This window comes from Geotrypetes seraphini, chromosome 3 (genome assembly GCF_902459505.1).
Source record: "Geotrypetes seraphini chromosome 3, aGeoSer1.1, whole genome shotgun sequence".
NCBI lineage: Eukaryota > Metazoa > Chordata > Amphibia > Gymnophiona > Dermophiidae > Geotrypetes > Geotrypetes seraphini.
In genome coordinates, this window is record NC_047086.1 from 267,209,461 (window position 1) to 267,236,745 (window position 27,285).

Sequence of the window (27,285 nt, forward strand, 5' to 3'; positions counted from 1 at the left end):
GAGCACTGCGAAACTCCTGAAGGGTCCATCACAGTAGTTTTTCAAATGGCTCGGCTCTATCTAATGGCACAGGGGTGCCAGCAGTTGTTCTCTCAACCCAAGGTAGATTCTTGGTAGTGCAGGTTACCAAGCGCACTTCCCTGTCATATGCAGAAGACATGATATTCAGGATTATCTAGTCAGGTAAGGTGGCTGTGATTCTTAAATGTATTTCGAAGAGCTAACCTTGTGAATCTAAGCAGCTGAAGCAACTCCCTTTCTGTCACGTGCCTGACATACCAGGCTATGGAGTCCTGAGCTGGTGGAGGGCCACCTTTGTTCCAGTTCCTGTTGGAAAGTGTGGATTACGTAGCCAACATAATTAGCGTCATGAGCAATGTTTTAGTTTCTCTAATCTCAGCATGCCGTATTGGCTCGAGTTTCCACTAGTGCTGCCCGATTCAGGGAAAATTTTTTATCCCAGGACAAACAGGCAGCATATTCTCACATGTGGGTGACGTCATCTACGGAGCCCCGACGCGGACAGCTTTTCAAGCAAACTTGATTGAAGTTTCAAGCTTGCTATGCTGCACCACGCATGTGCATGCCTTCTCCCTCCACTAGAGGACGCATCCCCACCTCGTGGTCCTCAGTTCAGTTTCTTCCGCGGAGCCAGAAGCCCTGTTGTGTTTTTGCTCCGTGCTATATTGCCTTCTGTCACCGCGGCTGGGTTGTTTTCTTGGTTGCTGTGAGTTTTCTTTGTTTTGCCTTAGATCGCCTAATTGTTACCCTTCGAAAAAAAAACAAACAAAAAAAAACCATCTTTCGTTCCAGGCTCCGGGGGCTCCCGGTAGCCGCGGCCGCGGGACCTCGTTCGTTCGCGGCCTTGTTTTTTGGTTCATGTCAGGCTTTAAGAAGTGCACCCGGTGCGATCGGTTGCTTTCTATCACCGATCCCCACCGGTGGTGCCTGGTCTGCCTGGGTGCGGATCACCCTACAGACTCCTGCCCTAGGTGTTCCACCTTTCAACCTCTGGTGCTCCGCCGCCGGCGTGCTCGTATGGCAGAGCTCTTCATCGTGGAACCCGTGGCGGGGAAGGCCTCGACGTCGGCCTCGGCTTCGGCCCCGGCTTTGACCTCAGCCTCGGTACCCTCAACCTCGCCTCGGATGTCTTCCTCCTCGAAGCCTTCCTCCTCGACCCCGAAGTCGGCGCCGGGTAAGTCCCCGCTTCCTTCCTCAGCTTCAGGGTCCTCGAAGAAGCCGTCCTCGGGTTCTTCGACGGGGGTGGGTGGGTCGTCCTCGGCCCTGCCCCGGACATCAAAGTTGGGTGCTCCTTGGGAATACTCACTGCCGAGGTCGCCCTCTGCGGAGCACCTGCCGGCGCCGGATATGCCGTCCATGATGGCTGTTCCGGTGTTCCAGGACATGCTCCGAGCGCTGATCTCCTCGGAGCTGTCCTGCGCCCTGGCCCATTTACAGCCATTGGCAGCCCCGGCCTCGGCTCCGGTGGTGACGCCTGCCTCGGCCCCGGCCTTAGCCTCGGTCTCGGCTCCAGACCAGCCTGAGCGTAGTGTTCGACCTCGGGACAAAGTGCGCCGGGTTCGCAGGATTTCTTCCTCCGACTCCTCGTCGGGAGCCTCCCGCGGGTCCTTGCCCTCGGGCCGGCCTCGGGCGAAGCGCCGGTCCCGGAGGTCCAAGCGTCCTCGCGGGTCCCCTCGGCGGCGGGGTCGCTCCTCGCCGGCCCGGGAGGTCGAGGCTCTTCGGGTGTCGGAGCTCAGCCTGTCAAATCCGAGGCTGTTCCATTCTCCTGCGAGGAAGGGGTCGAGGGATTCCTCCCCGCGGCGGTGGAAAGTCTCGGTGCCCCGTACTCCGGAGACTTCCCCGAGGGGCTCCTCGGGGCCTCGGAGGTCTCCGACCCCGGTGCGTTCCCTTGGGGGGGCTTCCTGGGGGTCGGGGGCTGGCACGAGTCGTGAGCCCCGCTACTCGTGCGAGGCTTCCCTGTCGTTTTCGGCGGCGCGGGGCTCTCGCTATCCCTCTCCTCCGTTGCGCTCATCCTTGTTTTCGAGGTTTGTGGTGGATATGGGGAAGGCTTTGGATCTGGACCTTTTGTCGGGGTTTCAGTATTCCAAAGAATTTTTGGAGGAGCAGGATTTGCCCTCCCCTCCTCGGGAGTCTCCCCGCCTGCCCTTGAATAGGGTTCTGCAGCAGACTTTCTTGCGAAATTTGGATTCCCCCTACGCGGTGACGGCTGTCCCCTCCAAGATGGAATCCAAATACCGCACGGTGCCTTGCAAGGGTTTTGAGAAGGCTCAGTTGTCCCACCAGTCTTTGCTAGTGGAGTCTTCTTTTAAGAAATCCCAGCCTTCTCGGGTCTCTGCGGCGGTTCCGCCGGGGCGTGAGGGGCGCACCCTGGATAAGTTCGGGCGACGCCTCTACCAAAATTCCATGATGGCGAATAGGGTGATGAACTATGCGTTTACGTTCACCTCATACCTCCATCATCTAGTCAAGTCCATGCCTCGTTATCACGGGGTCATGCCTGAATCCCATAGGGGGGACTTTGGCAAGCTCATGGATTCTCTGTCACAGCTGCGCCTTTTCCTATTCCACGCCACCTACGATGCCTTCGAATTGACCTCTAGGGTCTCCGCGTTTGCGGTGGCGATGCGTCACCTAGCGTGGTTGCGTATCGTGGATATGGACCCCAATCTTCAGGAGCGCCTGGCCAATTTGCCCTGTGTGGGCTCGGAGCTCTTCGATGAGTCTCTGGAGGCGGCTACTAAACGCCTCTTCGAGCACGAACGCTCTTTTGCCTCCCTCGTGCGCCCCAAGGCGAAGTCGTCTGTTCCAAAGCCTTACCGTCCTCCGCCTCGGCGCTATCCCCAGAAGACCACGCCGGCCTTCTCTAGTCCCCTGCCAAGGAGACCTCAGCAGGCCAGGGCTCAGCAGCAGAAGCCTCAGACGCAAGGGGCGACTAAACCTGCACCGTCTTTTTGACGCCTTGAGCGGATGGGGGCGGGCCCCCTCCGTGCTGTCATCGACCCCGTTGCCCATCGGGGGTCGGTTGAGGGCATTTCATCCCTCCTGGACTCTCATCACCTCCGATGCGTGGGTCCTCTGAGTCATCTCGGAGGGTTACTCCCTCAACTTCAGGGAAATCCCGCCGGACAGTCCACCCGAAGCGTGTCCTTCCAACAGGTCGCAGCTCCCCCTTCTCCTCTCGGAGGCCAGGGCCTTGTTGGGTCTTCGGGCTGTGGAGCGGATGCCCCGAGACCAGCGGGGGAGGGGATTCTACTCCCGCTATTTTCTGGTCCCGAAAAAGACCGGGGACTTGCGCCCCATTTTGGACCTCCGGAGGCTCAACAAGTTCCTTGTCCGGGAGAAGTTCCGTATGCTATCTCTACCGTTCCTGTACCCGCTGCTGGACAAGGGGGACTGGATGTGCTCCCTCGACCTAAAGGAAGCTTATACCCATTATCCAGTGCATCCCGCCTTCCGCAAGTTTCTGCGTTTCCAGGTGGGGGAGTTGCACCTTCAATACCAGGTCCTCCCCTTTGGCTTGGCTTCGTCCCCTCGAGTCTTCACGAAGTGTATGGTGGTGGTCGCGGCAGCCCTGCGGTCCCAGGGTCTGCAGGTCTTTCCCTACCTGGACGATTGGCTGATCAAAGCTCCGTCCAGGGAGGGGGTTATCTCAGCGACCCGATGGACTATCGTCTTCCTTCAGCGTCTGGGGATCGAAGTGAACTTTCCCAAATCTCAATTGTGCCCTGCTCATTCCCTTCAGTTCATCGGGGCCGTGATGGACACGGTTCGCCTCCGCTCGTTCCTCCCTCCTCCGTGGTTGGAGGCCCTTCTCCGCCTCAGTCGCCGGGTCTCGCTGCTGCCCTCGGTGTCGGCGCGGTGCCTGATGATTCTGCTGGGTCACATGGCATCGACAGTTTATGTCACGCCGTTTGCCCGCTTGCATCTGAGGCTTCCACAGTGGGCCTTGGCCTCACAGTGGCATCAGGACAGGGACCCGGTCTCCGCTCCTGTGACAGTGATTCCCTCTTTGCGACGCTCACTCCGTTGGTGGACCAACTCTTCCAATCTTTCCAGGGGTTTGCTCTTTCTCGCCCCTCCACATCACAAGGTCCTGACCGCGGACTCTTCGGAATATGCTTGGGGGGCTCATCTCGACGGTTTGCGGACTCAAGGACTGTGGTCGGCGGAGGACCGTCTTTGTCACATCAATGTCTTGGAGCTTCGCGCCATTTTTCTGGCAGCTCAGGCTTTTTGCCACCTGCTACTCGATCAGGTAGTCCTAGTGCGGACGGACAACCAGGTGGCAATGTACTATGTGAACAAGCAAGGAGGGACGGGCTCTTGGTCTCTGTGCCAGGAGGCCCTTCGCCTCTGGGAGTGGGCAATCTCTCAGAATATCTTCCTTTGGGCGGTTTACATACAGGGAGAGCGGAACTGTCTGGCGGACAAACTCAGTCGCCTTTTACAGCCGCACGAATGGTTGCTCAACTCCCGAGTCCTGCACAAGATCTTCGACCGATGGGGGACTCCTCAGGTGGATCTGTTTGCCTCTCCGGAGACTCACAAACTCCCGCTCTATTGTTCTCGGATGTACTCCCCGGTTCGTCTCGAGGCCGACACCTTTCTTCTCGACTGGGGAGGGAGGTTCCTTTATGCATTTCCTCCTTTCCCTCTGATCTTGAGAACGTTGGTACATCTCAAATCGGCCAGAGCCACTCTGATTCTCATTGCGCCTCGTTGGCCTCGTCAACCCTGGTTCTCCCTGCTTCTTCAACTCAGTGTCAGAAAGCCTCTGCTTCTGCCTGTTTTTCCCTCTCTGCTGTCTCAGAGTCGGGGTTCGCTGTTGCATCCCAATCTTCAGTCCTTACATCTGACGGCTTGGTTCCTTTCCCCCTGACTACGGTTCCTATTTCTCAGTCTGTCAGGAAGGTTTTGGAAGCTTCGCGCAAGGTATCGACTCGGCTTTGCTATTCCCAGAAATGGACCAGATTTTCATCCTGGTGTTCCTCGCATCATCTGGATCCAAGCTCGGTTCCGGTGACTTCGGTCCTGGAATATTTGCTTCATTTATCTCAGTCCGGTCTGAAGACGACTTCTATTCGGGTGCATCTCAGTGCAATTGCTGCTTTTGCTGCTTTTCTCTTCATCCTCTGGTTACTCGCTTTATGAGGGGTCTTCTGAACATCCATCCTCCTCTAAAGCCTCCTCCTGTGGTTTGGGATCTTAATGTGGTACTGGCTCAACTGATGAAACCTCCGTTTGAGCCTATGGACAAATCTCATCTTAAGTTTCTCACTTGGAAGGTGATCTTTCTGCTTGCGCTCACTTCCGCTCGGCGGATTAGTGAGCTGCAGGCCTTGGTTGCGGACCCATCTTTTACCGTGTTCCATCATGACAAGGTGGTTCTCCGCACCCATCCTAAATTTTTGCCTAAGGTTGTGTCTGATTTCCACCTCAATCAGTCCATTGTTCTTCCGGTGTTTTTTCCGAAGCCCCATTCTCATCCTGGCGAGGTGGCGCTTCACACGCTTGACTGTAAGAGGGCGTTGGCTTTTTATCTTCAATTCACTCAGTCTCATCGGAGGGTTCCTCAATTGTTTTTGTCCGTCGACCCTAATCGGTTGGGACGTCCTGTTTCCAAGCGCACCTTGTCAAACTGGTTGGCTGCTTGTATTTCTTTTTGCTACGCTCAGGCTGGTCTCGTGCTCCATGGTCGAGTCACGGGGCATAAGGTCAGGGCTATGGCAGCTTCTGTTGCTTTCCTCCGGTCTACACCTGTTGAGGACATCTGTAAGGCTGCCACTTGGTCTTCGGTTCATACTTTCACCTCCTACTACTGTCTGGATACTTTGTCCAGGAGCGACGGCCAGTTTGGCCAGTCGGTTTTGCGTAACCTGTTTTCCTAAATTGCCATCCTCCCACCTGCCCTTTTTTGGTTGGCTTGGAGGTCACCCACATGTGAGAATATGCTGCCTGCTTGTCCTGGGATAAAGCACATTACTTACCGTAATAGGTGTTATCCAGGGACAGCAGGCAGATATTCTCACAACCCGCCCTCCTCCCCGGGGATGGTTTCTTTGCTAGCTATTGTTACTGAGGACCACGAGGTGGGGATGCGCCCTCTAGTGGAGGGAGAAGGCATGCACATGCATGGTGCAGCATAGCAAGCTTGAAACTTCAATCAAATTTGCTTGAAAAGCTGTCCGCGTCGGGGCTTCATAGATGACATCACCCACATATCTGCCTGCTGTCCCTGGATAACACCTGTTACGGTAAGTAACTGTGCTTTTTGATTTGATTTGGCCTATCGAATCGATTTTCAATTCGATTTTCCTTCCCAATTGGGTGTTTTCTTTCAAACGTCCTGGCGGGTTTGCTTTGTAGCTTTTCCACCTACCCCCATACCCTTTTCCATTTTCTTTCTTCAACTTCATGACGGTGTTGTAGTGTAAACAAACAAAAAAGATTTTTCCTATCCCTGGTCCAGCTTCTCAAAACTTAACGTGCCCTTGGACATGGTCGCTGAACCGGTTCCAGCAGGTTTAGCATGCATGCATTTTAGCAGCGATTTATCAAAAGGCTTACTGTGGTTTCCTCTGAGCTTCCTAGCACACTCTGTTTCTACCATGCAAACAGACTCATCAATATTTAAATGAGTACTCCAGGCAATTCTTCATTATCGCTGAATGATTCTCCAAGAGTGGCATTGACTTTTAGCGATCAAAAATCAGCAATTGGTCCGAGGTTGCTGGTACTGTTCCGGCATTGTGAAAAACGCATCTCAGCCATCAGTGCCTGAACGCTGATACAGGAAAGTAAGGAGGTTTGACAGCTCAGATCACCCCACGCAAATTTAAAAAAAAAGGCCTCCAAATTGAAGATCAGCAGAAGAAATGCCCACTCCATCCTGCTGTCACTGCTGGGGTCCTCTGACAACCAAAACCTCTCCCCCCAAGCAGCAGGATGCCCACTCCCTTCCGCCGCAAACCCCCAGACAATCAAGCATCTACCCCCTTTGGCCTGGCATCAACTCCTAGAGTGTTCACCAAGTGCATTGTACTGGTAGCAGCAGCTCTAAGGAACCATGATCTTCAGGTGTTTCCCTAAATAGACGACAGGCTCATCAAAGATTCAACATCTCAGGAGTAGTGACTAGAGAGCTGAACGGGGACGACGGGAATCCCACGGGACCCGCGGGGATCCCGCGGGTTCCCCCTTCAGGTCACGGGGAACCTTTGGGGATATCCCCTAGGGTCGCGGGGATCCCGTGGGGACGCCTCCTGGGGTAGCGGGGATCCTGCGGGGTTCCGATGCACTGAGCCGCGAGATGTGTCTTCTTTTCCCTACCTGTTCTGCCGCAGCACACAGCCAACCGGAAGCCTTCCACAATGTCAGCGCTGACGTCGGAGGGAGGGCTTAAGCATCAATGTCAGCACTGACATCGGGAAGACTTCCGGTCCGCTGTGTGCTGCGGCAGGGCAGGTAGGGAAAAGAAGACCAACCGAGTTTTCCATAAAACAGGGGCTGCTTGACTGAAAACCTGACTGGTTGGGTATATCGGCAGAAAATCAAACTGTGAGCTCTGCATTGGTGGATGGACACAACAGTGGTGGTACTGCGATGGCGCTGCCAACAGGGAGAAACCCCGATTGCACTGTGAACGAATATAAACCAGTTAAAAACCAGGGCTGTGTAAGGACACCACTTCAGCTGGGTTTAAGTTCATGTTCCCTATACACAGTTTTAACTGTGTCCTTCGGGGGCTCCCTGTGGCTTCCAGCTCATCTTTCTGTTTGTGCATTGCCTTATCATTTGCCAGAAGCAGTTACAGCACGAAGGAACTAGAATAGGATGCCCGGGGTGTGTCTTTGTTTCTGTAAGTTATGTCCTCAATAGCAGGGGGAGCAGATGTCAGAAATTCACTGTCCACAGATGCCAGGAGCCTTTTGAGGACATAATTCACAGAAACAAAATAAACCTTGAGCATCCTTTTCTAGTTCCTTTCTGCCTTATCTGCTTCTAGCAAATGATAAAGCAATATGAAACAGCTAATACTGTTGCGGCCCTTCTAGGTATACGCAGTGCAATGCAGACTCATGGAAGAGACAGCCCCTGTCCCTCCAGCGCTTAAAATCTAGTCACTACAAAGAGGTATGCCATTCTACTCCATCTGCCCCTGAGTAAGGCTGACCCAACCAGTAGGCAAGACTCGGTACTTGGACCCATCTTATTTAATATTTTCATAAATGACCTGGAAGAAGGAACATCCAGTGAAATCATCAAGTTTGCAGATGACACAAAGCTATGCCGGGCAATCAGATTGCAGAAGGACAGCGAGGAACTCCAGAGCGACTTGAATCAATTGGAGAAGCGAGCAGATAAATGGCAGATAAATTTTAATGTGGAAAAATGCAAAGTGATGCATTTAGGCAGAAAAAATAAAGATCACAAGTATAGTATGTCAGGTGTAACTCTGGGAAAGACCGAACAGGAAAAGGACCTGGGTGTACTGATAGATAGGACCCTGAAACTGTCAGTGCAATGTGTGGCGGTGGCAAAGAAAGCAAATAGAATGCTAGGCATGATAAAGAAGTGCCAGTATCTGTGACTCAGGGACGCTACTGCTGCCTGCCAAGCTTGGCAAAAGGGACCCCCGGCCAACTGCAAAGGAAGTCTTCAGCTGACAGCTTGGGGGTTCGCATCAGCTGAGTATTTATATCTACATTAGAGGCTCTGGTAGAAACCTGTTTACAAAGTATGTATTCTTCCCAATTAATATTTCCAAATTAATAAAGTCTCTTTGCTTATTTGTAAATGGGTTTCTACAAGAGCCTTTAATTCAGTAGCATAATTAAATGAAATAACTATTTCTGAAGTTTATAGGGACGGGCGAGGACGGAGGGGATTCGTCACGGGGACGGATGGGGACGGAGAGGATTCTTCGCGGGGACGGGTGGGATTCCTCACGGGGACGGGTGGGATTTTTGTGGGGATGGGTGGGATTTTTGTGGGGACGGGTGGGATTTCTGTCCCTGCGCAACTATCTAGTAGTGACCCAACGGACTACGTGGTTCCTACAAAGCTTGGGATTCAAAATCGATTCAAAATCAATTTTCCCAAATCCCAACTTCAGCCCTTTCAGAATCTACAGTTCATCGGAGCTGTTCTGGACACATACAACTCAGAGCATTCCTTCTTCAATGACGTTTGGATGCTCTTATTCAGCTCTGTCACAAAGTGTCTTCCCACTCTTCACTCTCAGGAAGACACATGATGGTACTACTAGGTCACATGGCTTCCACAATACATGTGACTCCTTTTGGCAAACTTCACCTCCGAATTCTTCAGTGGACCCTGGCATCTCAGTGGACGCAGGCTTACGATCCACTGTCTTGACACATTACAGTCACTCCTTCGTTGAGACAGTCTCTCCACTGGTGGATGCTCTCTTCCAATTTCTGCAGAGGTTTACTGTTTCAGACACCCCCTCATCAGAAGGTCCTCACGACAGATTCTTCGACCTATGTTTGGGGGGCTCTCCTCGACGGTCTCCGTACTCAAGGCCATTTGTCCAGCACGGATCGTCAGTGTCGTATCAATCTGTTGGAACTCGGAGCGATTTTCAATGCTCTCGGAGCTTTTCAACATCTTCTTCATGACTAGGTAGTCCTCATTCGAACAGACAACCAAGTCGCCATGTACTATGTCAACAAGCAGGGAGGAACGGGATCTCTCTCCCTTTGTCAAGAAGCTCTGAAGGTTTGGGACTGGGCAATCCTCCACAACACCTTCCTGAAAGCTATTTACATCTAAGGGGTGAAAAATTGTTTGGCGGACAAATTGAGTTGTCTTCTGCAACCTTACGAATGGACACTCAATTCCTTGCCTCTTGATCACATTTTTTCTCAGTGGGGAACTCCTCAGATAGATCTTTGCATCTCCCCACAACCACAAATTGCCTCAGTTCTGCTCCAGGATATATTCTTCTCATTGCCTCTAGGCAGATGCTTTTCTACTGGAATGGACGAATCTCTAACTGTATGCATTCCCTCCATTCCCCCTCATTCTCAAAACTCTTGTCAAGTTGAAGAACGATCATGCCACCATGATTCTGATAGCTCCTCGTTGGCCAAGACAACCTTGGTACTCCCTTCTACTTCAACTCAGCAGAAGGGAGCCATACCCTCTACCAGTTTTTCCGTCTCTGCTTACTCAGAGTCAAGGATCTTTACTTCATCCCAATCTGCAGTCTTTGCACCTGACAGCTTGGTACCTCTCAACATAACTCCTAGAAAGCCTGCCACTAGACAATGCTACCACCAAAAATGGACTAGATTTTCTACATGATGCATCTGTCATGAAATGGAGCCTCGAGATAACTCCTTGGCTTCTGTCTGGATTATCTTTTGCACTTGTCTACTTCTGGCCTCAAGTCTACATCCATTCGAGTCCATCTCAGTGCAATTGCTGCTTTTCATCAGCCTGTTGAAGGGAAACCCCTCTCTGCTCATCCGGTGGTTTCCAAATTTATGAAAGGACTTTTCAATGTCAAACCTCCTCTCAAACCGCCTCCAGTTGTTTGGGATCTCAATGTTGTTCTTGCTCAATTGATGAAGCCTACATTTGTACCAATGTCTATGGCTCATCTGAAGTATCTCACTTGGAAAGTGGTATTTCTCATTGCCCTCACATCTGCTCGAAGAGTCAGTGAGCTGCAAGCGTTAGTTGCTGATCCACCTTTCACAGTTTTTCATCATGACAAGGTGGTCCTCTGTACTCATTCTAAATTTTTACCTAAAGTGGTTTCAGAATTTCATCTCACTTTCATTGTACTTCCAGTGTTTTTTCCAAGATCTTATTCTCATCCTAGAGAATCAGCTCTTCATACTCTGGACTGTAAACGTGCTTTGGCCTTCTGTTTGGAATGCACCAAACCACACAGAACTGCTCCTCAACTTTTTATCTCCTTTGATCCAAACAAGTTGGGTCATCCAATTTTTAAGCGTACCATCTCTAACTGGATGGCTGCTTGTATATCTTTCTGCTATGCCCAGACTGGACTGCATCTAGAGTCGAGTCACAGACCACAAAGTTAGAGCCATGGTGGTTTCAGTAGCTTTCCTCAGATCCACTCCTATTGAGGAAATTTACAAAGCTGCCACCTGGTCCTCGGTTCATATTTTCGCCTCTCACTATAGTCTGGATGTTTTCTCCAGATGAGATGGCTATTTTGGCCAGAGAGTATTACAAAATTTATTCTCCTAAGTTGCCAACACTCCCACCATTCCATTCTGGTTAGCTTGGAGGTCACCCACATGTGAGTATAGGCTGCCTGCATGTCCTGGGATAAAGCACAGTTACTTACCGTAACAGTTGTTATCCAGGGTCAGCAGGCATCTATTCTCACAATCCACCTACCTCCCCTGGTTGGCTTCTCTGCTAGCTATCTGAACTGAGGAGACTCGCCTTGTGCTGGGCGGGAAGGCACTCGCACATGTGCGGTGCGGCAGACTCGAAACGTCTACATTTCTCCAAGCAAGTCTGCTTGCAAGGTTGTCCGCATCTGGGCTCCGTGGATGACGTCACCCACATGTGAGAATAGCTGCCTATTGTCCCTGGATAACAACTTTTATGGTAAGTAACTGTGCTTTGTCAGCCGTGCCTTAACTTGCTGGCCTTACCAATGTCAGGAAAGGCCTATGTTATATCATATCATTCATGTCTGACCTTAGGGAATGTCATTGAAAACAGCCTTAGCCAGCCTAAATTAAATGAGTGCTTAAAGGACCTTGCAGCTAAGAGGTGCTTACATGTGTTAATGTCTGATGCTTAAGATGGACAACTTAAGATATTATACAATAAGTCCTGGTGCACAGATAACTAAGATTAATCAGAAACCAGTGTCAAAGTGATACTGGAAATTCTCCCTCTTTTCTTCTCCAATCTCCCACACCTCACTCACCTTCTTTATCAATGAAACTAACCATTTTTTCCAAACAGTTTACAAAAGATAGGGATATTTAACCTCAATAGATTCTATTGAAGTTAAATAGATTCTATTTTTTAGACTAAGACTCCAATCTATAAAAAGCCCCCTTTCAAATGAAGATACTTATATAATGAATCATCAACACTTAAAAATTTAAAATAATCTAAAATATTGCATCTACCTTTTCCTCTGACATTCTGCAATTTAAAAACATTACATGATTAGTTAAATTAATTTATCTAGGGATCTTAGGCTCTCCTTTATATGATTAGTATGCAGCAAACTGGTTTCGTTGCTCAAAGACATTCTTCCAATAACACCAGATTGGCATTTCATAAGCTAAATTTAGCAAAAACTAGGGATGTCTTTTTGGATACAGAGAAGGCCTGGATCGTGTGGAATGGACTTTCATGTATCAAGCAATGGATTAGTTCGGTATAGGATCTGGATTTATTCAAATGATTCAAACCTTGTAAAGTTCCTCCTCAGCCAGGCTATATATTAATAATACATTTTCTGAACATTTTTGTCTGAAGAGGGGAGTTAGACAAGGGTGTCACTTGTTTCCTTTGCTTTTTGACATTGTTTTGGAACCCTTGTTGACAATACCGCAGGCAAAGAAGATACAGGCGATTCCTTATACAGGTCGGGAATATAAGATCTCAGCTTATGCAGATGATATTTTGCTTCATTTGAGGAATCCCGAATCCACCGTTGATAGATAGGTTTGGTAAATTCTCTGGATACAAAATAAATTGGAGCAAATCGGAGATTCTTCTGTTAAACATACATTGTGCAAAAAGATTATTTGATCCATTCCCTTTCCTTTGGAAGGAAGAGGGAATAAAATATTTGGGTATTATGATTCAAAGAACTTTGGAAGACACAATGACAGTAAATGAAAAATCTTTATTGCTGAAAGTCAAAGAAATGTGTGAGCATTGGAACCTGCTACATCTTTCTTGGTGGAGGAGAGTCCAAACTGTCAAGATGATTTTGCCTGTAGTTTGTTACCAAATGAGTATGCTGCCAGTTTATTTTCAAGGGTCCTTCTATAAAAAGTTAAATTATATTCTTACTTAATTTATTTGGCTGAGTAAAACTGCTAGAATTGCTTTAGTATCTTTACAAAAACCAATTGCGATGGGTGGGGTAAATTTTCCAAATTTTATAGATATCATCAAGCATTTATTTTGCGTCAGAGTATGTATTGGATCCTTCCTGAAGTCTTGGAGCATCTGCCAGCTTGGCTTTATTTAGCATGGCAACTCATGTCCTCATTGCGATTATGCCATATTTTGAGTATCAAGATGCCAAGGATTTATAAGGACAATAGTATTCTTTGTGATACATGGAAAACATTAAAATTCATTGACAAGCTAATATCTATACTAATACAACAAACCACGTGTCAATCTATATGGTTGAACTCCAAGATTCAAATTGGTGAGTTAAGATCATCTGGAAGCATTAGCTGCAGGCAGGTATACGTACGTTAGATCACAGTTCTTCAACCGCTGGTCCGCGGACCAGTGTTGGTCTGCAGGAAATTTTTGCTGGTTCGTGCAGGGCCGGCAAGATTGACTCACTTCAACTTCCTGCCGGTCCGCGCAGGGCCGGCAAGATTAACATCTGAAGTCTGCGCTGGGCCGGAGAGATCTTGGGGAGCCTCCGACAGTGGCTTTCTCCCCTCTCTGCAGCTCTCCTTTACTTCCCAGCGCAGCGATTCACGAAGGCAGCCTCGGGGCTTTTGCTGAGTCGCGGCTGCCTCTGATGATGCAACTTCCTCTTTCCTCAGAGGTGGTGCGACCCAACAAAGGACCCGAGGCTGCCTTCCTGAATCGCTGCGCTGGGAAGTAAGAAGAGCTGCTGGGAGGGGAGAAAGCCACTATCAGAAGCTGCTGGGCAAGGGAAAAAAAGGGACAGCTGCTACTGGAGAGGGAGAGGGAGAAGGAGAAGGAGAGATGCTTCTGGGAGGGGAGGAGGGAAAGGAATCTGGGAAGCTGCTGGGCAAGGAAAAAGGACAGCTGCTACTGGAGAGGGAGAAGGAGAGATGCTTCTGGGAGGGGAGGAGGGAAAGGAATCTGGGAAGCTGCTGGGCAAGGAAAAAAAGGGACAGCTGCTACTGGAGAGGGAGAAGGAGAGATGCTTCTGGGAGGGGAGGAGGGAAAGGAATCTGGGAAGCTGCTGGGCAAGGAAAAAGGACAGCTGCTACTGGAGAGGGAGAAGGAGAGATGCTTCTGGGATGGGAGGAGGGAAAGGAATCTGGGAAGCTGCTGGGCAAGGAAAAAGGACAGCTGCTACTGGAGAGGGAGAAGGAGGGATGCTTCTGGGAGGGGAGGAGGGAAAGGAATCTGGGAAGCTGCTGGGCAAGGAAAAAAAGGGACAGCTGCTACTGGAGAGGGAGAAGGAGAGATGCTTCTGGGAGGGGAGGAGGGAAAGGAATCTGGGAAGCTGCTGGGCAAGGAAAAAAAGGGACAGCTGCTACTGGAGAGGGAGAAGGAGAGATGCTTCTGGGAGGGGAGGAGGGAAAGGAATCTGGGAAGCTGCTGGGCAAGGAAAAAAAGGGACAGCTGCTACTGGAGAGGGAGAAGGAGAGATGCTTCTGGGAGGGGAGGAGGGAAAGGAATCTGGGAAGCTGCTGGGCAAGGAAAAAAAGGGACAGCTGCTACTGGAGAGGGAGAAGGAGAGATGCTGCTGGGAGGGGAAGAAGGGAAGAGAGTTACTGCTGGACAGGAGGAGGAGGGAAGGGAGAATGAAAAAAGGAAGGAAACAGCTGGCTGAGAGATTAGAGGAGGGGAAGGGGAGACACAGGCATGAGAAAGTAGAGAGATTGATGATAGGAAGGGGTCAGCAGAAAAATAAGCAGAGAGGGACAATGTTGATAGATCTGGTGTAGGAGAGATAAAAATGAAGAGAGCAGTGAAGCTGGAATGAATCATGTAAAAAAGAGAGAGGGGGCACAAGCTGGATGGAAAGGGGAGAGGGGCATAGAAAGAAGACAGATACCATATGGAAGGGGGAGAGGACAGACAGTGGATGGAAGGGGCAGATGCTGGATTGAAGAGACAAAGAGGTCAGACGCTGGAAGGAAGAGAGTGAAAAGAAGATTGAAAGCAGAAACCAGAGACGACAAAAGGTAGAAAAAAATAATTTTATTTCTATTTTGTGATTAGAATATATCAGATTTGAAATATATATCCTGCTAGAACTGGTGTTAGACATAACTGGGGACTGCAAAACCCAGGCAGTGCTTCTTTAGCTTCCAGCTGGCTTAGGGCGCTCTCTGACCAGGGGGCAGTTGCCCTAGTTGCACACCCCTAAAACTATTCCTGTCATGTGTGACTGCATGATATTTCTGTGTAGCATTCTGTAATAATTTGGCTTGTTCAGTTTTCTTTATAGTAGAGGGGATATATGTGAAGGGGAGGGGAGACAGGGGTTTTGTTGATCCTTGCTCTGAATTATTTGTATTTATAAAATGACAATTGTACAGAATATTGTTTCTTTTTATACTTTAATAAAATACATTCAATATAAAATCATAACTGAGGCTTGTGTGGATGGGATCAGATGATTTGTGGGGACCGAGCTCGCGGAGATGGGCAGAAACGGGATTTTTAAATTTTAGTCCTAGTAGTTTGCCGGTCCACAAAATAATTCTTTTTTTTCTGCCGGTCCACGGGTGTAAAAAGGTTGAAAAACACTGCGTTAGATGACGTGATATCAAATAGGAGAATGCTTGATTTTTCACAACTGCAACAATCATTTGCCATACCAAAGTCTCAAGTTTATAAATGGTTGCAGTTGAAGAAGAACATTCAGAAGGGGTTCCCTAATTTGTGAAATTTAAAAGATCAGTATAGTTTGCCAGGCCTATGCTTCCAGATGGATTTCCTAGGACATCAGGCTGCCCAGTGGTATAAATTAATATTGGAATATTTGAACAAAAAACCAAAAACTAGTCTGAGAGACATTTGGAGCATTGAGATTAAGAAGCAGATTTCTGCTTCTCAATGGCCAAGGATTTGGACTTGGAGGATGAGGTGTACAACGTCGGCTTCTATGAGACAAACTTGTTTTTTCTTGTTACACAGATATTTTTGGACCCCTGTTAGAGTACAAAAGTTAGATAGTTCTAAGTCAAATAGATTCTGGCACTGTCATCTAATTTTAAAGATCCTATTTAGGGCCTCAGATTTGCCATTAGGTGCCACACATTTCTGGGGTCACCAATCAACTTTTGGCTATGGCTTCCTCACTAGCCCCATTATACTTTTTTATGTTTTTATATATAAAGTGCTCAATGCTATATTAATAACGTAATCCGTTTTTTCTTAGCATAAAAACTTGTAAGAACTTTATAACTTATCTCGGATATTTTCTGTTAGTAACATCGGGAAGAGACCTGTCATTCGACATGTTTCGCCCTCAGACTGTTTCAAGAAAAGTCCCCTAAAAAAACATTAAAAAATAAATAAGGGCATTGAGCCTCAAGACAGTATTATATATATATATATATATATCCATTCTATCATCATAATTAGGAGCAACACGGTTTAAGAGATTATTTTAGTAAACCCTTACCCCTTTTGAAATTTACTCGTACCATCCCGATCTGTAGCATTTCTGAAGAAAAGATGGCTGCGGCGTTTTTTTGTTTCATTTAAGTACCTCCCCCCTCATGACGTTAACTATATTGGCAGCCAATCGGGTCTCATACCAGAGACATCCATTCGATTTCTTGGTTGAGCCCTCCTGGTTCCACTGTGTTTAAGGTGTATATCCATTTTTGTTCAAGAACAAGATTTAAAAATATATATATATATATATAATAAAGTTTAAGTATACTGCATCTGGTAACTCTCCCATATCCAACTGTTTGGTCACCCAGTCAAAGAAATCAATCAGATTTGTCTGACAAGACCTGTCTCTTGTAAAAACATGCTGCTTCAGGTCCTGTAGTCCATTTGATTTTAGAAATCTCACTATCCTCTGCTTAAGAAGCATTTCCATCAGTTTATTCACTACTGAGGTCAGATTAACTGGCCTGTAATTCCCAACCTCCTCTTTACTTCCGCTCTTGTGCAGAGGGATCAAATTCGCTCTTCTCCAGTCCTCCGGGACCACACTGGACTCTTAAGGACGCTTTAAAAAGATGAGACAATGGAGACGCCAGAACCTCCCTGAGTTCCTTGAGTATCTTTGGGAAGTTTCCCCATACCCCTTCTTAATATCTGTTTTAGAAAGGGTATTTGCTTGCTTTGGAACTAACTAGGGGGCAGCAGAGCCCTCTGAAGTAGGAGGGATTCAGGAAAAATCAAGAGTGGATTCCTGCAAGGCTTGTGAGCAATGGGATATAACCCACTTGTCCAGAATGACACATCTATCTACTAGAATAGATATTATTAGCAAGTTAAGATTGTAATCTCTTTTTATTACACCTTTACCTTTTTGAGACCAGATTGCTGCTATTATAGTTAGTTTGCTATTGGGATACCCTCACATATTTGTTAGTCATATTTTTGGACTCAACATGCTGGGTTTTTATTTTCTTACACTGGTTTTGCCTTCTTGTACCAATAATTTAAAGGATTGTAAGTTGTCTATTATTGACACACATGATTTTTATTTCTAGTGCAATAGATGTGCAGAAGAAAGCCACTCCAGTTTTTGAATCTCTCCTTCACCAGAGGTCTCTGTTGCTCCCTTCAGTTTTTCTTTCTGTACGTGAGCAAGAAGGATTCTTTCTGATCTTCTCTGCTTATTTCTTTTTTTTTTTTTGTATTTCATCTCCCCCCCCCCTTTTTTATGAGTGACCACAGGGGTTGGAGGCTCAGTCAGACACCAGTCAGGCTGGCAGCCCAAAGATTCAGCACTGGAAAGACATGCTGTTTGGAGGCAGTGATTTCTTCTCCCTGATCCAGCTACCTTTTGAAGCTGAGGCAGGCTGCAGCACATTGCCAGCACAGCCTATGAGGAAAATTGGAGGGGACTCAGGTAGATACTCCATATACTTTATCGTGCCAAAGAAAGGCTCAAGATGATTGGAGACCTTCCTTATGTAAATGCAACGTTCAGAGTTCTGTACTTTCACATGGAGACAGTTCAATCTGTTATAGCGGCGGTGACTCTGGGAGAGTTCCTAATCTCGCTTGATCTGACAGAGGCCAACTTACATATTCCAATTTCCCAGATCACAGAAAGTTTCTCAGGTTTCATATTCTGGAAAATCATTATAAATTTTCAGCTTTGTTTCTCGGCCTGGCTTGTGGTAGCAGCTCAATTGCACAAGATGGGGCTGCAAGTACATCCCTACCTAGAAGACTGGCGGATCAGGGCGCCCTTGTCCGAGGGTCAGCGCATGGTGGATCAGGTGATCTGAGTCCTGGAGGACCTGGATTGGATTGTGAATTACCGAAAGCAATTTGATGGCAGACTTAATCCCTAGAGTACCTGGGAGTCTTGGATGGCTTGCAGTCCTATGGAGAATCTGGCCTATCATGGGCTGCAGAGGAAATTTGTATACAAGCCTGCTCTACAACTATGGCTGGACCAGGATGTCCAGATCTGTGCTTCTGGGCTCAGTTTTTGACTGAAGAATCTGGTCACCTTCCTATGTCTTGCTGTTGCTATCATTCGAATGTTGTGATGGATAGTGGCCCACAGAGGTCCTGTGATCCTTGTCACACTTGATTGGCCGAGGTGCTCGTGGTTTGCTGACTTGGTTGGACTCCAGCGGAATCGGGGGCTCCAGCTTCCTTGTCACCCTTGCCTCTTCACTTAGGGTCCAAATGCGCTGCAGGATCCAGACCTCTTTGATCTTACTACCTGGCTATTGAGCAAGCAGCCATAACTGGCCAGGGCTATTCTTCAGTGGTGGTTGCCACGTTGTTTCCCAGCAAGAAGAAATCCACAGTGGCTGCTTATGCGACGACTTGGAGATGTTATCAGGCATGGTGCATCCTGAGACAGGTGCACCCATCTTTTCCACCGAATCCTTGTATTTGGAGTTTCTGCAAGATGGCCCGATAAATGGCCTGGCAGTGGCTTCTGTCCAGGTGCAGATCGCCAGTCTTTCTTGTATGGCCCTTCTTCTCTGAGGGTCTCCTTAGCAGCTCATCCAGATGTTGTCCATTTTCTGCAGGGCACTCTGAGACTTCTGCTTCTGCTGTGTCTTCAATATCCGACTTGGAATCTCAACCTGGTTCTTCGATCTCTGGCTCGTCCACCTTATGATCCTCTGGAGGAGACATCCCTTATGGATCTTACGATCAAGATTGTCTTTCTGGTGGCCATTATCTCCACCCGCAGGGTTTCGGAGCTTCAGGCTCTTTCCTAACGGAATCCCTTTCTGCATATTATGGATTCCGGTGTGGTGCTGTGCACTGTTCCATATTTTCTTCCGAAAGTGGTTTCCACTTTCCATGTGAATAAGGAAGTTCAGCTTCCTGTTTTTGCTTCCTCCTGCTCGAGGGAGCAAGACTGAGAGTTGCAGTCCTTGGATGTACACAAGCTCTTGTTGCGGAGGTTACAAACAATTTTCACCTCTCTGACCATCTTTTTGTTCTGTCAGGTCCTGCCTGCAGGGGCAGGCTGGCTTCCAAGGTCACAATTTCCAGATGGATCCACATGGCCATTTCTGCAGCTTTCATTGCGGCCAGAAAGAAGCCCCCTTTGTGGGGAGGGCTCATTCTACTAGAGAGGTATCTTGTCCTCTTGGGCAGAGTAATTGGCGGTCTCTTTGGAACAGATTTGAAGGGCCACTACCAGGTCCTCTTTGCATACGTTCATCAAGTTTTACAGGATTGATGTGGCAGCCAAGCAGGATTCTGCTTTTGGTGCCTCTATTTTGTCAGCAGACAGATAAGACTCACCCTGATTCTCTGGGACTGCTCTGTTACATCCCACTAATCCTGGAATAAAGTGGGATTGTAGAAGAATGAAAGATTAGGTTCTTAGCTTTGCTAATCTTCTTTCTTGTAAATCCACATTTTATTCCGGGAACCCACCCTATTCTTTGCTGATTCGCTGATTGTCTGCCCTTCCAAGTACTGGTAACCTGGAATTCTGTTTTCTGACCATGTTTATAAGAGTGCCATCAGAATGGATTTCACACTTAGTTAGGACGCCCCCTTTTGATAGTGAAGACTGTGTTTTCTTATAGCACTGTTTCTTTGTTCTGGTTTTTAATGTTTAATAACCTCGTTCAATTATGTTTAATTGTTGCTGTTTTGCATTTCTTGACATGAACAGATTAGATTTATTTGTTGGGGTTTGTCCCCGTACCCCTCTCTCTTGTCTTTGTCTTCTACAGATGATCCTGGCTACTTTACAACTAACTGGTTCTTGAGGGAACATTTCTGAGGTGAAAGGGGTGGAGGACCTGGAGGTTAAGTCTCTGAAATATGAGGATTCTACAAGTCCTGGCAGGTAGAGGGAAATAACCCACTAGTCCCGAATAAAGTGTGGATTTACAAGAAGATTAGCAAAGGTTAAAAACCTAATCTTTTGATGTATATTTTATATCAATTTTATGGGCTGTATATATTCCCTTATGTATTATTTCATAATTTTAATTTATTTCTGGCATGTTTATCCTCTATAATAAAACCCTAAGCACACATGCGCACTTAAGACGGTATGTTCCCTGACAGTATGATGTCCCTCCGTGCCGAATTCCATTTTCAAACAAGGAGGCAGGGAACACACCGGCTACTCCCCCCTCCCGCCCTCACTCACCCAGACAACAAACAACTGCCGCCGCTTCTGCTCCTCTTCAAAGCAGCCTGCTGAGGATCACCAACTGGCTGTAGCGAACCTCGCAAGCTGCTCTCCACCTCAGTAACACGTTCCTTCTGACGCAATCCCGTGCTACTGAGGTGGAGAGCAGCCTGCGAGGTTCACTACAGCTGGCCAGCTATCCTCAGCAGGCTGCTTTGAAGAGGAGCAGCAGCGGCGATTTGTGCCAGTGGGCTAGAAGAGGGAGCAATACAGGCAGGCAGGGGGCCAGGGCAAGAGGGAAAGGGGGCTGCTTTGGTGGGAGGGGTGTGCTGGGGACCAGAAAGCAATCGTGCTTTGCTCTGGGAGGGGGGGAACAGAAGGGGCCATGGAGCAGGCAGGCATGGCACAACAGGGGGCCAGAGGGAGAGGGAAAGGGGGCTGCTTTGGGGGAAGGGTATGCTGGGGGCAGACAGCAATCATGATTTGCTCTGGGAGGGGGGAACAGAAGGCCACGGAGCAGGCAGGCATGGCACAACAGGGGGCCAGGGGGAAAGGGAAAGGGGGCTGCTTTGGGGGGAGGGGTGTGCTGGGAGGCAGACAGCAATCATGCTTTGCTCTGGGAGGGAGGGAAAAGAAGGGGGCCACGGAAGAGGCAGGCATGGCACACCAGGAGGAGAGGGAAAGGGGGCTGCTTTGGGGGAGGGGTGTGCTGGGGGGTAGACAGCAGCGTCCAAGGAGAGAGAGAGACAAATAAAAAAAGACAGACAGCAGCCAAGGGGAGAGAGAGAGAAAGAAAGACAGACACACACATCTTTTCTAGCACTCGTTAATGTAACGGGCTTAAAGACTAGTATTATATATATATATATATATATATATATATATAAGTTTTAACTTGTATTTTTTGATAGATTATACTATTAATTGTTTCTCAATTTTTAAAAAATCATATGTATATTTCTCATTTTAATCATGTAATTATTTATTGATTGTTGCTATTGGTCAAGACAGTTGGATATAGACTTAATTTGGATATAAACTTAAAGGTTCTTCATCCATATTTATTAGTTTCTTGTTTGCTACTTGGTGCGCCATCTTCTCTGCTGCTGTTGCTGCTGGGTTTTGTTCTGCTGAGTTTTTGTTCTTTTGATCCTCATTAGTCCTTAACTTAGAACATCAGATATTATGTCATTAAATTTATCAAAAAATTTGTTATCTTGGGATAAAGTGGCAGATATTGCATGCCAACTTAAGAAACTTGAAATTCTTGATCTCAGGTATGACTTTTCTTTCTATATATTTTGTTACTAAGAAGGGAAAACATATTTCAGATTGCATGATTCATAGAAGTGTCAGAGTCGATCGCATTTCAACATTTTCGTGTTTCAACTTTGATATACCGCTGTTCAAGCCAGGTTTGGGAGACTTGAACAGCGGGGCCAAATATGACTGGGCAAGGGATTCCATTCTGTGAATTCAAATAAACAGACATGAAAAAAGCCGTGTAATAATCAAATTCATGTTTATTAATGCCTCTCATGTCTGGGGAGAGCCATATACGTTAACAAATTTTCTGCTCTCCAAAGGAGAAGTCAAAGAAATAAATACCATAAGTGACATCACTGTAATAATTATCATATGTTAGAATACAATGGCACAGTTGATCACATGACTTTCTTCCCAGGAATACATCACGTTACTTTAAATTTAAATCCTAAATTTGCCAATGTTAAGCCCAATTTTTAAACCCAGTAGGCGGCTGTGTTTCACTTTTCCTATTCTTATAACTTCTGTATGAACTTTCCTAATTAACTTGTGTATTCTAATCTATAAGGAACAGACTTCCTTTTTAAGGCTTAAGGGGCTAGATTCACTAACCTTCTGATCCATGTCCGATCTGTGGGCAATTGGAGGTAGGCCGACAAATTCACCAACCATCTTCATGCAAATGGGGGCGATCTGAGGCACGCCCCCCATCTGGGATCGCTGGGTAGCAATCCTGATGCATGCATGGACCATCTACTTTGCCTGTAGATGGTCTGAGCATGTGTTTGCTGTCTGGGTTTAAAAAAATAACAACTTTTTTCTACTGGCCCTGACTCTCCTGCTCTCTGACGCCCTTCCCTGCATTGCGAGCCCGTGGTTTTAACCCGCAGGTTTAAAGCGGGTTAAAACCACGGGCTCATACTGTAGGGAAGGGCAGCAGAGAGCAGGAGAATCGGAGAGGCAGAGAGAGATTTGGGGAGGCAGAAAGCATGTTTAATGCAGGGCTGGCAGGACAATCGGAAAGGACATGAGCAACTGGTCCACGGCAGTCACTTCTTGTTGATTGGCCAGCCCAGTCGGTGTTCAAGATTTTTGTTTAGTGAATCGTTGCCTGCCTATTCTGCATGCCGTTTCCCCTCATTTGCATGCATGGATCGGAATCGGATCGGCACAGAGGTTAGTAAATCGGGTCAGAGGAAAATTGGGTCGCAAACTGATCAGTACACAATTGGTGTGCTTAGTGAATCTAGCCCTTAAGTTTCCTGTTTTTCTCCTACCCTTCAGTGGGATCTTATCTCAATCTCTCCATATACCAAACACTAATTAATCCCTGACAGTTTTTAACATAAGCTTTTCCTTTGTTTTAACTTTGTGCATGTCACGGAGCGGAAAGTAGGCTCACTAAATTTACTTGTGATGGAACTGCTAGTGGTAGCAATCAGCACATGCGCAGAATATACCTACATAAAAAAATAACCCCCCAACCCAAAAAAATCCAAATTAAAGATCAGTAGGAGAGATACCCACTCTCGTGCTGAGTCACACAACCTCCTGACACCCACCCTGGCAGCGGGAGAGATGCCAACTTTCTCCCGCCATCGCCCAAACCCCCGCACTCCCCCTGTGCCCCTGACTCTACACCCCCATAGCGTGAGAGATGCTCACTCTTTCCTACCATCATCCAACCCCCCACCAACTCCCCCTGTGCCTCCAACTCTATATCCCTATGTCCCCCGACTCTATCCCCCCTTGCAACAGGAGAGATTTCCACTCCTGCCATCATCCCCCCCCTCGACAACTCTCCCATGCCTCGTACTGTACATCCCCCCGCAGTGGAAGAGATGCTGAACCCCTTCCAACTCCACCCATGCCCCCAACAACCCCCTCCCTGCCCCTTCCTACCTTATGCAGGAAGTCCGGCTGGAGAAATGCCTACCTGCTCCGACTGGCAGGTCTGCGCCGGGGAAAGGCCTAAGGCTCTGATTGACCCCAGTTTGCTTAAGGCCCTTTTTATGGGAGGGGCCTTAGGCATCTGGGCCAATCATAGCCCTAGGACCCCTCCCGGATGCAATGGGGAGGGGCTTAAGGTTCTGATTAGCCCAGCTGCCTAAGGCTCCTCCCATTTTGTAAGAGGTGGGCCTGCCAGCTGGAGCAAGTAGGCGTCCTGGCTGGACTTCCTGAATATGGTAGGGAGAGGGGTCATTGGAATTATGGTGGGAATTGGGAAGGAGTTTGGTGACAGCAGAAACAAGTGGGCATCTCTCCCGCTGTGGGTGTGTGTGTAGAGTCTACATGAGGGAAGTTGTCGGGGGGGGGGGGGGGTTGGACGATGGTGGGAAGAGTGGGCATCTCTCCAACTGCAGGGGTGGGTGGGTTAGCAGTGTCAGGTGATTGTGTGACGCTGCAGGAGAGAGTGGGCATCTTTCCTGCCAATCTTCAATTTTGGTTTTTAATTTTTATTTTAATTTACATAGGAGGTGCGGTCTGAGCTGTCAAACTTTACTTTCCTGTCAGTGCCTGAGCCTATTGGTGCTTAGGTACTGATCAGAAAGTAAGGCTATGACAGCTCAGACCTAGTTGGCCGCCAATGTGGCACAACAAGGTTAGGGAATCACTCGCCGTACTGGGATAGACCGAAGGTCCATGAAGCCCAGTATCCAAGTATCTAGTTGCCAACCCAGTGGCCAACCCAGGTCCCAAGTATCTAGTTAGATCCCAAGTAGTAGAACATATTTTATGCTGCTTATCCTTGGAATAAACAGTGGATTTCCCCAAGCCATCTCAATAATGGCCTATGAACTTATCTTTTAGGAAATTATCCAAACCTTTTTTAAACCCCGCTAAGCTAACTGATTTCACCACATTCTCTGGCATCAAATTCCAAAGTTTAATTATACGATGTATGAAGAAATATTTTGTTTTAAATCTGCTACTTAGTAGCTTCATCGCATGTACCCTAGTCCTAGTATTTTTGAAAAAAGTGAACAAGCGATTCACATGTACCCTTTCTACTCCACTCATTATTTTATAAACCTATATTAATTACCTCGTTGTACTACATTTGCATGGCAGTATCGAAGACTGCTAGAAAACTTGGATAAGACCACGGAAAGCCGTTTTGATAATCTGCTGCTAAAATACATGCATGCTAAACTGGCTGGAACTGGTTTAATGAGCACCTTAAAGGCACATTTTAGTTTTGAGAATCAGCCCCGAAATACCTGGATTTTAATGGTAATCTTCTTGGATGCATGTTTCTGGGTTGTCTTAATCCTTAATTAAGAAACCATATATTATTCCAATACAGTGAAAACAAGCTTGGAGTTCCATCTGATCTAGTTTCTTTTACCAGTGCATTTATCAACTTGAGGGTTTTATGTCTTAATGGAACTGGAGTAATGTGGACTGAGGTAAGTAGTAATTAAACCATAATTTATTAATGTTATCTGATTATGATTTTCAACAATATTTGGGTGAAATTTCTGCCATACCCATGTGTTTGATTGTCTGGGCATTCTCTACCTTATTCTTATTATGGTTTTCCTTGTATAATAGGGTGTGTCAATTTTAGTGACCAAATTATGTAGTTTTGCATGCTGAATCTAAAGCTATCTTCAGAAACTGCGTTGAAATATGTAGAAATTAAGTACTGTATTTTTCACTCCATAAGACACATCTGACCATAAGATGCACCCTAGATTTAGAGGAGGAAAACAAGAAAAAAAATATTCTGAGCCAAATGGTGTACATAAGAACATAATAATTGCCACTGCTGAGTCAGACCAGTGGTCCATCGTGCCCAGCAGTCCGCTCACACGGCTGCCCCCAGGTCAAAGATCAGTGCTCTAAATGAGTCCAGCCTCACCTGTGTACATTCCAGTTTAGCAGAAACTTATCCAACTTTGTCTTGAATCTCTGGAGGGCGTTTTCCCCTACAGCAGACTCTGGAAGAGTGTTCCAGTTTTCTACCATTCTTTGGGTGAAGAAGAACTTCCTTACGTTTGTACGGAATCTATCCCCTTTCAACTTTAGAGAGTGCCCTCTCGTTCTCCCTACCTTGGATAGGGTGAACAATCTGTCTTTATCTACTAAGTCTATTCCCTTGAGTATTTTGAATGTTTTGATCATGTCCCCTCTCAGTATCCTCTTTTCAAGGTAGAAGAGGCCCAGTTTCTCCAATCTCTCACTGTACAGCAACTCCTCCAGCCCCTTAACCATTTTAGTCACTCTTCTCTGGACCCTTTCGAGTGGTACCGTGTCCTTCTTCATGTATGGCGACCAGTGCTGGACGCAGTACTCCAGGTGAGGGCACACCATGGCCCGGTACAGCGGCATGATAACCTTCTCCGATCTGTTCGTGATCCCCTTCGTTATCATTCCTAGCATTCTGTTCGCCCTTTTCGCCACCGCCGCACATTGCGCAGATGGCTTCATTGACTTGTCGACTAGTACTCCCAGGTCTTTTAACTTCCAGGTCTCTTTCCTGGGGGGTCATTCCAAGTACTGCCCCAGATATCTTGTATTAATGTATGAGATTTTTGATACCGACATGCATTACCATACACTTATCCATGTTGAACCTCATTTGCCATGTCGCTGCCCATTTCTTGAGCGTGATTATGTCACGTTGCAGACCTTCACATTACCCCTGCATCTTCACTACTCTGAAAAACTTCTATCGTCTGCAAATTTAATCACCTCACTCGTCATACACATTTCAAGATCATTTATGAATATGTTGAAGAGCATGGGTCCAAGCACCGAGCCCTGCCGCACCCCACTGGTGACGCTCTTCTAGTCCGAGTATTGTTCCTTTACCCCCCCCCCCCACACTCTCTGTTTCCTATCCGCCAGCCAGTTTTTAATCCATGTGAGTATTTCAGCCTCGATTCCATGGCTTGCAATTTTCCGAAGTAGTCATTCATATGGAACCTTGTTGAACACCTTCTGAAACTCCAGATATACAGTGTCGGCTGGCTCACCCTTATCTATCTGCCTGTTTACTCCCTTGAAGAAGTGCAGCAAATTCGTCAAACAAGATCTGCCTTTGCTGAAACCGTGCTGGCTGGTCCTCATCAGACCATGTCCGCAAAGGTGATCAATGATGCGGTCCTTTATCAGTGCCTCTACCATCTTTCCCTGAGGTCAGACTCACCGGTCTGTAGTTTCGTGGATCTCCCCTTGAACCTTTTTGAAGATCAGTGTAACATTCGCCACTTTCCAGTCTTCCGGAATCTTTCCTGATTTGATCGACAGATTGGCTATCAGTTGAAGGAGTTCAGCTATAGTCCCTTTCTGTTCCT

At 47.4% G+C, this 27,285-nt stretch overlaps 1 protein-coding gene across 6 annotated transcripts in view; it reads left to right on the forward strand.

Annotated features, from left to right (window-relative positions):
• TBCE (tubulin folding cofactor E) overlaps positions 1-27,285 on the forward strand; it is a 434,765-nt gene that overhangs the window by 142,123 nt on the left and 265,357 nt on the right. For all 6 annotated transcript variants that reach the window (XM_033936232.1, XM_033936235.1, XM_033936237.1 and 3 more), the window contains 2 exons: positions 21,897-21,993; positions 25,290-25,392. In XM_033936232.1, the coding sequence (XP_033792123.1) occupies positions 21,897-21,993; positions 25,290-25,392 (200 nt within the window). The remainder of the gene's footprint in view (positions 1-21,896; positions 21,994-25,289; positions 25,393-27,285) is intronic.